The sequence below is a fragment of the Poromitra crassiceps genome (assembly GCF_964638095.1).
Source record: "Poromitra crassiceps genome assembly, chromosome: 18".
NCBI classification, from domain to species: Eukaryota; Metazoa; Chordata; class Actinopteri; order Beryciformes; family Melamphaidae; genus Poromitra; species Poromitra crassiceps.
In genome coordinates, this window is record NC_139636.1 from 32,340,842 (window position 1) to 32,355,289 (window position 14,448).

At 45.8% G+C, this 14,448-nt stretch overlaps 1 protein-coding gene across 1 annotated transcript in view; it reads left to right on the forward strand.

The window, feature by feature from the left end:
- Positions 1 to 11,972, forward strand: part of zcchc14 (zinc finger, CCHC domain containing 14) — a gene marked incomplete at its 5' end in the record, with an annotated part of 70,524 nt that extends 58,552 nt beyond the window's left edge. The window contains 5 exons of the mRNA XM_083654833.1: positions 2,949 to 3,070; positions 6,025 to 6,183; positions 10,016 to 10,690; positions 10,793 to 11,185; positions 11,901 to 11,972. Of these exons, the coding sequence (XP_083510959.1) occupies positions 2,949 to 3,070; positions 6,025 to 6,183; positions 10,016 to 10,690; positions 10,793 to 11,185; positions 11,901 to 11,956 (1,405 nt within the window). The 3' untranslated portion in view covers positions 11,957 to 11,972. The remainder of the gene's footprint in view (positions 1 to 2,948; positions 3,071 to 6,024; positions 6,184 to 10,015; positions 10,691 to 10,792; positions 11,186 to 11,900) is intronic.
- Between the last annotated feature and the right edge of the window lie 2,476 nt (positions 11,973 to 14,448).

Consider the following 14,448-nt stretch of genomic DNA (forward strand, 5'->3'; position numbering starts at 1 on the left):
CACTCCTAGTATATCAACATATTCCCATTAGACAGGTGATGTGTGTGCGTGTGTGTGTGTGTGTGTGTGTGTGTGTGTGTGTGTGTGTGTGTGTGAGTGCGTGAGAGCGAGGGATAGTTTGTGTGTGTGTGTGTGCATGCAAGGCACAGAAGATGGAAAGTTCCTGCCATGGTTTTCCATGTGAGGGGTTGGCAGATGTAATCGATTGGTGTCTCAGGCTCAGATTGTAGTAACAATGGTGGGGATCTTGAGTTTCTTGTTGACTTGACAATGTCTCCCTCTGGTGTTCATAGACTGAAGCCCAGCTGATCTGATTCTGGCCTACTCTGGGCATACGTAAACTGAGTGAAGTTATTCACCTTATGTTCATACGCGGGGGTGGGCCAAATTCTTCCGGGTCGTGTTAACACTTCCGCTGGTCACCGCGCGAAATACAAAAGAACGTCAGAAGAAGGAAGTTGTTTTTGTAGCGGACAGTGCAGGGGGTAAAACAAAGAACGTAGCAGCCTACTACTTTGAGCTCGGTACACAGCAAGCAAGCGGAGTATCCACTCTTAGCCAGGTCAGATAACGTTATCGACGACAATGACGAGCACTTTCTTGTAAAAGAAACAAAGAAAGCTTCAGATGGTTTTCTCTCCTCCGAGTGCAGCACAAGCCACTTATGTCTATAAGACCCGCAGACGTTAACGTAATTCCCTTGAATGTGAGAATTAACCAGCCAGTTACATGGCGTTGCATTCTATTAGTTTGCTTTTATTTGGTATGTTACATACAATTGGCTAAATTATTAGTTAATTCAAAGTTAGATGATATTGGAGCTGCCGGCCTTTTTCTTTTTTCTTTTCTTAGCCGGAAGTCGTGACACAACCACACAACCGGGTCAAATGGGCGTGGCTACATAAGGTGAATAGTAAGTGCTAGGCATCTCGTGCGCTACGCACGCTCGATTCCTTGGTTCGCCGGCAGCGCAGGCTCGCCTGCCCTGCAGTTCGGCCGCTGCGTGGCACTAACGCAATTGTGATGTCACTGATGATGTCATAGAGATTGTGACATCATCACTGATGATGTGATAGACATTGTGATATCATCGTCTCTTACATCAAATGTCCAACCAGAGGGGAAAACACACTAGATCACTGTTACACAATAATAAACAATGCATATCACGCTGTCCCCCGCGCCATGTTACAGCTCATTTCCACGTACAGGCAGCAACTAAAAGTTGCTAAACCTGTAAAGAGGATCTCAAAAAAGTGGACTAATGCGTGCATGCCTCCATTCAACTGACTGGGATTTATTCAAAACTGCAACTGACAGCCTGGATGAATACACAGACAGTTACATCATATCAGCTTCTGTGAGGACAACTGTGTTCCCACACGCTCCACAGTAAGATACAGCAACAGCAAAATCTGCTTCATGGCTGAACTCAGGAAACTGAGAAAGGAAAAGGAAGAAGTGTTCAGGAGTGGCAACATGCAGCAATTCAAAGAAAAAAAATACAAATACAGATTTGAGAAGGCAGTACAGGCAGCAAAACATCAGTACTCGCAACGCCTCCAAGCTTCACCCCTCCCCCTCCACCAAATCCTCTACCCCTGCCCCCCCCCCCCCCCTCCAACTACTCAGCAGGAGCCTGGATACCCAGCCTGCCTGTCGTCACCTCTCATCATACAGGAGACAGAGGTGAACAAGATCTTCAAAAAACAAGAAAACCAGCAGGACCTGACTCCATATCATCCTCGGCCCTGAAGCACTGTGCTGACCAGCTGGCCCCAGTGGTCACTGACATATTCAACACCTCACTGGAGACCTGCCACGTACCAGCTTGCTTCAAAACATCAACCATAATCCCCCTCCCAAAGAAGACAACGCCCTCGTCACTTAAAGACTACAGACCCATCGCCCTGACCTCTGTGGTCATGAAGTCCTTTGAGCGCCTTGTCCTGTCCTACCTCAAATCATCACAGACCCACTCCTGGACCCTCTGCAATTTGCCTACAGAGCCAACAGGTCTGTAGATGGTGCCATAAACATGGCCCTCCACTACATCCTCACACACCTGGACAATGCAGGAAGCTATGTCAGGATCCTGTTTGTGGACATACTAAGACAAATTCCTCATAATGTAACTTGCATACTGTGGCAATAAAAGTGATTCTGATTCTAGATGTCATTCACTGATGACGTGTGGTTTTTCGTTACACTCGGGCAATTGTGACATCACTGATGTCACAATGTCTATGACATCAGTGATGATGTCACAATGTCTATGACATCAGTCACATCACAATTGCTCGATGATGTCATAAACATTGTGACATCCGTGACATCACAATTGCTCGAGTATAGTGACATCAGTGACATCATCACTAACCCTAGATTGTGACATCATCACTGATGATGTCATCGGTGACATCACAATTGCCCAAGTGTAACCAAAAACGTGACCACGATGAGGACCAAGAGGCCCATTGAGGAGGGGGCAGACCCCGAGTCTGGAATTGTCTAGTGTTCTGTGAGAGGCAGCAATGTGCTGCAAGGCATCCAGTCTGCCAGAAAGCCATTAGAAGAAGAAGAAGAAGAACGTGACCAATGTGACCAAAATTGCATAACTACCACACAACTTGCATCATAATTTAAGACAATCATCTCAAATTGCATCTATTTGGAATATTTTGTGTAAAATCTACTCAAGTACTCTATTCTGTCCCAATAGAAGGGAAAAGTATACATTTGAAATAACAGTAACAAGTCTAGTTTATAAAATTATTCACTTCCTTGAAGTTATGTTAGACTGAATTAAAGAATATGAATATGCATACAATTAAGTTCTTAATTTACTACTTAGATGTGCTACTGCTATCCTCCTTACCTTTTGGTGTGTGTGTGTGTGTGTGTGTGTGTGTGTATGTGTGTGTGTGTGTGTGTGTGTGTGTGTCTAGCAGGGAGATTAAGCTGGAGAAGCGGTACGCATCCTCTCAGTTCCCTGGCTCCTGCAGTGCCATTGCCAGGGTGATACCTTCCAGTCACATGGGACCCTCTGCAAACCCCACATCCACTGCAGGTAATGAGGAGATTTGATGTGTGTTGTTTGGGATTCGTTCGTGATTCTTGTCCAAAGGTGCAGTGCACCTCTCCTTTTTCCTCTCAGAGCAGAGCTGCAGCAGGGCCGCAGAGTAGTAAGGGCCGGACACCCTACAGGCCAAACAGCCTCCTGCCTGGGGCGCCAGTTCAGCTAGGGCGCTCTGTGTAGCCCTCACAAAACAACAACAAACAAACACAAACAAAAATCGCTGGTGTGCGCCCAGGCGCCGCCCCCCTTTTCTGCACAATCAGTGTCTGAAATTGGGTACAGGATTGCGGAAATCCCGCGTCTGTTTGTGCGAACCGCTGCATACGACTGGACAAGCCGCTTGTCACAGACAGGCGGGCAGAGCGTCAGTGCAGCTGCAGCAGCTGAGTAGCCTATAAGTCGGAGGGGAGTGTCACTTCACCTGCCTTCTCCTCCCCGTCAAAAGTGAACCAGGAGAATACATTTTAGGCTCTAGGCTGCTTTAGATTAGTTTCCCTCTTTTTTTTGCTTTGTTTCTGTTTGACAAAGCACCCCGGACAATTTTTATTGTGAAGAACCTACAGATACAGCTGTGACTATTGACAGGGAGGGAGAGAGAGAGGGGGAGGGGGGGGGGGGGGGGGGGGGGGGGGGGGGGGCGGCGTGAGTGAAGCAGCAGAGCAGATTGTGGGAGAAACCAAGGTGCAAGTAATGAGCTGCTGCTGCCTGCTGCTATCCAGACACAAAGTTTAGGGGCCACAGGGGTATAAGTGAAAAAGGGGCACAGTCAGAAGAGTCCTCCTCTCTCTCTTCTCTCTGCACAATCGAAGTGGTTGAGTGGTTCTCAATGTGGGGTCCGGTGACCACCAGTGGTCCTTGAGAGGATTCCAGGATTCTCTGTTATCTCTCAACCTAATATATATGGAATTCTGGACAAAATCATATCTAGGCTACAAAAAAAACAAACAGATTTGCATCTGAGAGACCAAATATCATCATATGGGGGTCCATTGCCCCAATGTGAACTAAATTGAGGCTCCTTAGTATGAAAAAGGTTGGGAATGATTTACAGTAACACAATGCCATTTTCTTCCTTTTATGATTATAGTGGCGTTTATTGATAGTATTGTGTTACATCACCACATGGCCATCTTGGTAGGAAAATAACAGGCGATTGTAATCAATTAACAGGTGATTAACAGGTCAAGTGACACAAACAGCCAATGGGCTGTGTGTATTGTAGCGCCATATTGGTAGGAAAATGCTTGTGACATCATGGGAATAGGCTTGGAGTTGTGAGGAGCCGGGAAAGGGTACAGGGGGAGTAGGGGAGTTACTATCTTGAAGTCCCATAGTCTTTGGGTACAACGTGACGTCAGGTTGTACCACATTTTGTGCAGTTTTGAGGGCAAAAAAAAAGCAGGGTTGAACCCATAGAGGGCACGTATGCGGCTTAAAATGATACAAATGGTACAATGGTAACAGTTTGGTCTCAAATGTGGAAATTCTGACCAGAATTCTTCACACACCACCCCCAAAGTCATATATCGTCGCTGTCGTTCGAGGACCTCGAATCTCCAAAACAGCAAGTTTTCAGGAAGTTAAAAAAACCTGTTTGCTCTTAAAATACTGAACCAAACGTCGTCAAAGTTGGCACATGTCTTAATTATAGTTAGTTTCCCGCTGAATGTGTCATTACTTTATTAATATCTTACCTGGATAAGCTTAAATTAAATTATGTTGTTTATATTATCAGTCCGAGTTGGAAGCACTCTCTCCCGGCCAGTCAGGCGGGAGAGAGTCGTATGCTCATGCACGAGCCCCAAGCTCCGGGCCGCGGGAGCAGCAGGGCTTGGGCATGGGGTGAGAACAGTCTGACATAACGTAGCGTTAACGTTACTTTATTCTCGTCAGAAAACACTTTTAACATTTGCATGTTAAAACAAGTTTGCAGCCTAGGAATAACTGGAAAACATTTGATTGATCTATTAACGTCAGAGGAAGCCAGGATTAGTCAAAACGATATGAGAAATACACAGCACGTCTGCCGTGTGACTTTTCTGGGTTTAGTGTCCTGCGTGGGGGGGTACAGATGGAGGTAGGGGACGAATTTCGAGGTTTGACTGACAGATTGAGGGCGAATGGCACTTCCAGCTCAATCTGATTGGTTGGAAAACACATCACTCTCACGGTTCTCCGTGAATTGCAAGTGTTTTTCAACCAATCATATTTTTCATTAGATAAATTACCAAATAAATAAATGCCCACAGGGCGAATGTTTTTTTAATCTCCTCCTCCATGCCGGGACCAGGGCCAGAGTGACTCGTCTGCATGGGGAGCTATAATGAATGAAAAAATGAGCGTCTGCACATAAGAAAAAACACATTTGATTGATATTTTATTATTTAAAAAAATATGAAAAATGAAAAATGAAAAATAAAAAAATAAAAAAAAATATATATTTTTTTTAATATATTTTTTTATTATATAAAATCCCCAATCTAATAGAGGAGGACCATCCTCCTATGCCTCACTGGAAAAACCTCCTCTGGTTGACTTGTCCACTGTGCCATTTGGGAGTTTCCAAGTAAAAGAGTCATTTAGAAGCGTAGCCTATTGCTGTCTTTCTCTTCCATGCCTGTACAGGCAGGAGACAGGGAACCGCTGTGACGGGCTTGACTACAAGTACGGGTGCGACGAAGGGACAAAATAGAGGCATGCGATTAACGCGATAAAAAAAAAAATTACGCGTTATGGTCTTTTATTGTCTTTTATTGTTTTTATTGTTTTATTGTTATGGTCACTTAATCGCATCGCGATTAACGCGTTAACGCTGACAGCCCTAATATATATATATATCTCTATATCTATATCTATATAGATATAGATATAGATATATATATATATAGAGAGAGAGAGAGACACAAGACATTTTTGACATGATTGTATATTGAAATGTATTGCAGGAGAGCTGCGGGTGGAGGTGGATGCCGTGCCCCACCACCACCCCGTCCCCGTGCCCAGAGATGGCAGCTCATCCTCGGGATACTCCAGCTCTCCCTGCTCCCCTCGAACACCACTCTGCCGCGACTCCACCTTCGACAGGGCCAGAGACATCCACAGATGTAAGTCTTCACACCGGACTATCGATTTGAAATCAATTTAACCCCATCAATATACCACATAATGAGGTTACCTTGCGGCTGGAGTGAGATTTTGATGGCACGCCATGGGTCATGCCTAGGCTATGCACACTTAATCACAACATATGTGTATGTGACGCAATTCAGCATCAGGCTTTAAGGAAGTATGCAGCTTGAGCTTACACATACCATACACACACATACACAAAGGAAGAGGTTCATATTAATACTTTTTTTTTTACAATTATTGACTGAGAGTAAGGTTCAGGACAGGTTACATGCAAACAAAACATAATTGACATTGTTAAGTTGTACATTCACAAGTATGCAATCCAATATAGTCAACATAACAACATTATGTCCCCGCCCATACCATCATTCACACTTATTATCCCCACACTATTTCCACACCTCACTCAGGCATACACACACACACACACACACACACACACACACACACACACACACACACACACACACACACACCCTGCTGGGCACTGACAGAGATGCTCACGTCATTTTTTGCAAGTCCAAGTCAAGTCTCAAGTCTTTTAGCTATAGTCCAAGTCAAGTTTCAAGTCTTTTAGCTATAGTCCAAGTCAAGTCTCAAGTCTTTTAGCTATAGTCCAAGTCAAGTCTCAAGTCTTTTAGCTATAGTCCAAGTCAAGTTTCAAGTCTTTTAGCTATAGTCCAAGTCAAGTCTCAAGTATTTTAGCTATAGTCCAAGTCAAGTTTCAAGTCTTTTAGCTATAGTCCAAGTCAAGTTTCAAGTCTTTTAGCTATAGTCCAAGTCAAGTCTCAAGTCTTTTAGCTATAGTCCAAGTCAAGTTTCAAGTCTTTTAGCTATAGTCCAAGTCAAGTTTCAAGTCTTTTAGCTATAGTCCAAGTCAAGTCTCAAGTCTTTTAGCTACAGTGTATAGTCCAAGTCAAGTCTCAATTCTTTGAGCTAGAGTCCAAGTCAAGTCTCAATTCTTTGAGCTATAGTCCAAGTCAAGTCTCAAGTCTTTGGTCACAAGTTTATCACCTCTCAAAGGTTACACCTTAGCCCTTTTCCCACATGCGCTTTGTACCGCAAAATGACCGCAACGTGGTCTAATGCCTGCATGTGGGAAAGGCGCCGTGCCGGTATAAGCGCGACCCCGTCGTCGCGGCCATTTCACCAGTTTTGAGCCAGTCAGAAGAGCGGTATGCCGCGATAGGCAGACAGGTGAGAAAGGGGTCCAGTCATTTTCCGCTATCAGTGCACACAGTAGACAGTCCAACACCAAATACACAGCTGATTGTTCGATATTCCCCTGGTGTTGCGTACCACCAAAGGACTATTGCCAGTCGCAAACGCGCTTCCAGTGGTTTTCGCCACCGGGTGATCTTGCGTGTTAGTGCGGGTCGGACCAGACTCAGCACGTAGTCGAACGTACACCGGGACATGCGAAAATGACGCTTCCATTCCACGTCGTCAAAATTGTTCAGAGCATCTTCCCAAAATAAATTCCCTCCTGGTCTCTCTCGCTTCCAGACGGCTCTAGTCTCACGCAGCAGCGCAGAGGTACATAACACTGTCATGATCTGTCCCCGGTTTAGTCTATCTTCATATTCTGCACGATGTTGAGCGGAGAAGACTGCGAACATGAATCTGTTTCTGTTCGCACGTATATCCCTTTCCATTTTCGCCTTAATTTGTCTGCGTCAGCAATATTATCAAAAGAGTGGACGCCGGCTCCATGTTTGTTTGTTGTTTTTTTCTGACTGGCCTCAGTGGCCTGCAGCACAGACCCCAGGCCACTCTCCCCCACCCCCCCCCCCCCCCCCAGCCCCCAACATACCGGCTATTTGACGATAAGATTCCCACATGCGAACGCTGAGGTGTGAAGGGAAATTCAGGGAAATGTCCGATATTGACTTACAGGTAATTTTCCGGTACGCATGTGGGAAAAGGGCTATTGAAATGCAGGTGTGGAGATTGTGGCTGCACTCTCTTTGAAGTCCTTTACGAGAGAGGGAGGGGAGGGACAGAGAAAGAAAGAAAGAAAGAAAAGGAGAGAGAGAGGGGAGGGACAAAGAAAGAAAGAAAGAAAAGGAGAGAGAGAGGGGGAGGGACAGAGAAAGAAAGAAAGAAAAGGAGAGAGAGAGGGGAGGGACAGAGAAAGAAAGAAAGAAAGAAAGAAAGAAAAGGAGAGAGAGAGGGGAGGGACAGAGAAAGAAAGAAAGAAAGAAAAGGAGAGAGAGAGAGGAGGGACAGAGAAAGAAAGAAAGAAAGAAAGAAAGAAAGAAAAGGAGAGAGAGAGGGGAGGGACAGAGAAAGAAAGAAAGAAAGAAAGAAAAGGAGAGAGAGAGAGGAGGGACAGAGAAAGAAAGAAAGAAAGAAAAGGAGAGAGAGAGAGGGGAGGGACAGAGAAAGAAAGAAAGAAAGAAAAGGAGAGAGAGAGGGGAGGGACAGAGAAAGAAAGAAAGAAAGAAAGAAAGAAAAGGAGAGAGAGAGGGGAGGGACAGAGAAAGAAAGAAAGAAAAGGAGAGAGAGAGGGGAGGGACAGAGAAAGAAAGAAAGAAAAGGAGAGAGGGAGGGGAGGGACAGAGAAAGAAAGAAAGAAAAGGAGAGAGAGAGGGGAGGGACAGAGAAAGAAAGAAAGAAAGAAAAGGAGAGAGAGAGGAGGAGATAGACTGCTGCTGGACATGATGCCACCACAGTCACTGTTAATTGGCAGAACAATTGTTTGGGCAGCTAGAGATTGAAGGTGAAAGAGTGTGTCATCCACCAGAAATGTGTGAGTTGGTAACCCTGAGCTAGAGCACGTTTTCTTTTGTACAACTTTTACATATAAATAAACGTCCGTTACATTGAAGCCATTGCCAAGCGAGTTCCCACAATCGTGATTAAACAGAATCAGAAGCGCATAACTCTCTGTATTCCACAGTAGACAGGAGTTTTCATTCTGCTGTCTGTGTCGACATTCCTGCGCTGGCCTGGAGCATGCAAATTTCCGGTTAGCCTTCTGCTAACTTGAATAAAGGATAAATAATTCAGTCGTGCAGCTCTTCTTGAGCTTTTTTTTTTGGTCATTTTTATTTTCAAAGAGTTATACACACACATTTGACAACAACAACCAAAAAACAAGACAATCACAAAAACAACAGGTGTTAACAGAGGTACGCATGGGATAATGAGCTCACGAGTTTAGGCCAGTCAGGTTACATTTGGTCGGGGGTCCAGTCTTGGAAAGAACAGAATTTTGTTGATCAGTTGGCTCACCTTTGCCCACTCAGAATGTCCCTCTTTGTATAGCTCCACGAGGTTAAAGCTCTTCTAGACCTTTCAAATGTTATTAGAACCAATGGTCAAATTCTGAAACAAGTCATTTTGCTGTGTGACGCTCAATACTATTTACCCACTGGGTTACAGCCAGTATGGAGTAGGCTACAGCGTAGCCTATGACAAATGCTGTATTCACATGTTGCTCGGATTGTCCCATTTCCCGTGTTGGGAAGTTGTTCTTCCTCGGTGTGTTCATAAGATTTCAAATTGTAACGTGGAAACAACATGGATGCTACAGAGAGGATGTGTTGTATTATATTGCTCAGAGCATTCAAGCAACACGATGGCTGTTGCCAGTTTTTGCGTGACAACAAAGAGCAAAGGAAGCGATCGGGAACTCATTTTCCTGACACCAAACAATTTTCTGTCTGTATTTTCTGCCGTCTTCCTTCCCAACACACTTGCACATACACACACATACTCGCGTCTCGCACTGATACTCAACATACCTCTCTCTCTCTCTCTCTCTCTCTCTCTGAGGGATGTCGGGTGCAGACCCAACAGGGGGCAGTTTGGAGAAGGACAGGCCGTGCGTGGTACTTCTCAGCTCCAGCTGCCCGGCAGCCGGCTCGGGTCGGCCCACGGCTCAGGTGCTCCCTGTCCAGAGCGACGCGCCTCCTCCCCCTCTCCCCCCGCCCCCCTGCTCCTCCCACCTCCCCTTCGGCCTCCCTCCATCGTCGGCCCATCAGCATCGCCCCTCGGCCGGCGGCTACGCACAGACCCTGCTCTCCCCGGGCTCCAACCCCGCACGCATCCTGACCTCGCCTCACACCACCCGGCCTGCCCCCCTCTGCCCCGAGGATATGGCCAAGCCAGGGTTGGGCGGTGTGGGGATGGCCGTGCGGCTGGAGAGCCTGTTCCCAGGGCTGAGCGTGGACGGTTCGCCCTCCTCCTCACCCCGCGGCCTGATGGTGGAGACCAGCTCCGCCCTCACCTCCACCTCCAACAGCCTCCACCACGTCTCCCACCCTCCGCTCCACTTCCACCTCTCCTCCTCGTCATCGCCCTCGCCGTCCGGATACTACTCCTACCCGTCTGCCTCCATGTCCTCCTCCACCTTCCCTTCCTACTCCTCCTCCTCCTCCGCAAAGTCCACCTCCCAGCCCGGGAGCTCCTCTAGCGGCGGAGGCTTTGTGGGCATGGCGTCCGTGAGCAGCGTCCCTGTGGCGGGAATCCCCGGCAACTCCTACTGCCCGCCCCATCCCGCCTCCAGCTGCTCCCCCTGCTCCTCTTCCTCCTCCTCCTCCTCCTCGCTGGACGGCCCTGTCTCCTCTGTGTGCGTGTGCAGCTCGTGTGGCTGCCGGGGGAACTGCGGGGCCTACGGGGCACTGCCTGGGTACGCGGCGGCCAGCTACCTGCAGCCCTTTCCGGCTGGCCCGTCGCTCTTCACGCTGGGCCCCCTGCTCCACTTCAGCCCGCTGATCGCCACCTCCAGCGCCGCCACAGGCACGGGCGCAGCGCCGTTCTCCTACCCCATGGTGGCGCCACCGCCCCTGTACCGCCATAGCCCCGTGTCACACGACCAGCAGCACTTCGGCTTCTACCAGCCCCACGGCATGGTGGGAAATGGAGGGCAAAAACGGGCAGCGGGGAACCTGTCCTGTTATAACTGTGGTGCCAATGGACACAGAGCAGACGACTGCAAACAGCCACCCATGCATTCAATACAGCAAGGTGAGTGAATGAATCCATTTGACTCTCATTTCAAGACACAGTAAGACCCATTTATTACATCAATTCTTATTCTTACTGTCTTTTTTTTTACAAGGTGGGCAGCAGAAATATTGCAATAGTCTACACAAAGTTGATGCCCATTCTCAGTCAATATATGAATCATAACTGCTGCTTTCTAAAGAGTAGCATGCACAAAAAATGCCTTAAAGGAACACTCTGCCCATTTTCAACCAGCTTTGTATCATTAGAACATCAGTAGTATATCAGAAAACTGTAAACGGTTTTGAAGTCTGTCATTTAATTTGACAGTTATTGAGTGTTAAAGTGTCACTGGTCCACACTAACTCAAATTAATAACTCATGAACTCAAATCAACTCTCAATAACTGTCAAACTAGATGAATGATGAATAGTTTGACAGTTATTGAGAGTTGATTTGAGTTCATGAGTTATTAATTTGAGTTAGTGTGGACCAGTGATGTCACTGGTCCACACTTTAACACTCAATAACTGTCAAATTAAATGACAGACTTCAAAACCGTTTACAGTTTTCTGATATACTACTGATGTTCTAATGATACAAAGCCGGTTGAAAATGGGCGGAGTGTTCCTTTAATATGACAATTGTCAAAAAATAGAAAACTATCTATCTGCCAAGACAACATTGCTATAGCTTCATAACCACAACTTGATCTCTCTGCTGTGTTTTGCTGCAGTGACGTTTCGACTGAAATATGCTCCTCACTCTGACAATAAGGACTCTGCGGACTAACTAGCAGAAACACCAGGGGGATTTGAACTGACACTCCTGGCTCCACTGTAGCCGGTGTCTTTCCACCTGGCAGCAGCCGCAGAGCTGAAAAGGAGAGATCGGACGTCCACTCCTCTACGTTTCACACTTCAAGTCTCGTTGATTTGAACACGAAGACCTTTTCTATCCTTTGTAAATCGTAACTCTCAAACCTTAGAGAGCCTTCACTGGTAGATACAGGATTCTGAGAGTAGCGGAAAGTATGCAGGGAGAGGCGTTCCTTGTATAGAGTACTTATTATGAAGGGATAGGAGGAAGACGAGGAATAGGAAACAGATGTGGAAGAGGAGCAGAGAGGGACGACAGGGTACATAAACTGGACATTTATTAGCTTTCATCCTTGCTCAGATCTCCAACCCAGATCATAAGCAGAGGTTTCGGATGCTGAGTGATACGTGGTTAATCTCTGAGACAAAGCTGGAACTCTGTCTCGTCTACAGCGCTAACACTACACAGCGCTAACCCTATAGCGCTAACACTACAGCGCTATCCCTATAGCGCTAACACTACAGCACTAACACTACAGCGCTAACACTACAGCACTAACACTACAGCGCTATCCCTATAGCGCTAACACTACAGCGCTAACCCTATAGCGCTAACACTACACAGTGAACAGAAGCACGAGCAGCGGCACAGACAGTCAAGTCTCTCTAGCTTCCCGGCCAAATGAATGTCTGACAGTCATTTGTCTGTGCGTGTTTATGTAGATGGAAATGCCTATTTTATCCATCCTTAGTCTGGAGGTATTTGTAGTGTTTTGGACAGTTCTCAAACCAAAGATGTTGTGTGTGCATCCAGTATCCCCTTCATCTACTGGAGTTTTTTTTTCTACATGTCATAAAATACAGTATCAAACCCTGTTTACAACAATCCAGAGAAGCTCTTCCCCAATTATATCCTGGTAAACCATCCAGATCACGTAAACTCACATTTTATTTAGTTCCGTGGAGCCAAACAGAATGTGAGACCACAATTATGATTAAATTATGATTACAAGTATAATCATTACAATGGCATGTAAGGGTTAGGGTTAGGGTTAGGGTTAACCTAACCCTAACCAACCTTTTCCTGTTCACCAAGTTTCTGAGTCCAGCGTGAAGCTCCAGTTATTCTTCCTTTTTGTTGAACACTAGAGGAAAGGTGTTATTTTGGAGTCAAGACGTTTTTTTTTGGGAAGAGTAGAAGTACAGTTGGGTAAAAAAATAAAAGTACTGATTCAACTTGTTTACTCAAGTAAAAGTTAAAAAAAAAAAAGTACAGGCTCTGAAATGTAATAAACAACTTGACTCTTTTGACCATCAGCAAGAGCTTTCCAATCACAGCTAATACTCATTTTTGTCCAAAAAAGTCACTTGCACCCTTTTAACCCTTGACATGTCCTGTTCCGATGGATGATTGTCTCTCCTCCTTGGAGAACAGCGGGAAACTATAAACAATTGTAAAAATGGGGATCGTAGATGTACCAGCCACCTTCTAATAAAGTCTGCCAACAGTGCCTGGAACCGGTCACCTTTTGGTTATTATTCAGCCATCTACCTCTGGGCCAACCTGATGAGTGCCAAACACTGCTCCTCTGTACCAATGCAGTTGGGTCGGGCAGCCAAACACTGCTCCTCTGTGCCAAGGCAATCGGGTCGGGCAGCGATATCAGGACACACTACATATTCTCTGTCATTTTACTTTTTTTTTTTTTTTTTACATTTTTCACTTCACATCCCCCATTTACCTCCTTAGTCACTCAACATGAAGGACAGCAGTGTTCTTTCTTTTTTTATACATTGTTGTTGATGTTGGCGGCGTACGAATGGAGACCTGCCCTGGATGTTAGTCCAAAACACATTATCACTCTGTGAAAACGTTAATCTCAGTCTTTATGCAAAGGTACATTTAAGAACGTTTTGAGTTTGTTGATTTTTTTCTTAAGGGTTTGGACAATGTTGTTTTCCTTTGAGCGATGCCGTATTGCCTTTTAAGGGTTCAATTACCTTCTATTGGGTTTGATACAGTAGTGAGGATTGTCTGAATGGATGTCGGTACATTTTTATAGAATGTGTTTGTCGTTGATATGAATGTTTAGAGGAGAATAAAGCCACCTGGCTGTGGCCAGTGAAGCACTTTTCACCTGAAACGCTCGAGGTTTGGACAGAGAGACACACTGTGGAGGTGTTCAGTACACCGCCGGCCATTTTGGCAGTGTTGCCACAATGAGTGTTTCACAATAATGAAAAAGAAATGGAGAAATGATACATTTGTTGTTCAATAATTGCTTCTCGATGTTTAATAGATGACTGTAGTAGTGCCTTTTCATTCTAAGAAACCTTTTGTAGCAGCATTGTTCCAAATAGAATACCGCAGGGATGACGTATTTTTCGTGTAGCAACGCTCTAGCGTGTAGGTTTCTGCCGTTAGCTTGCTAGCTAGTTAGCGTTGTTGTTTTCATTGCGGCGGCA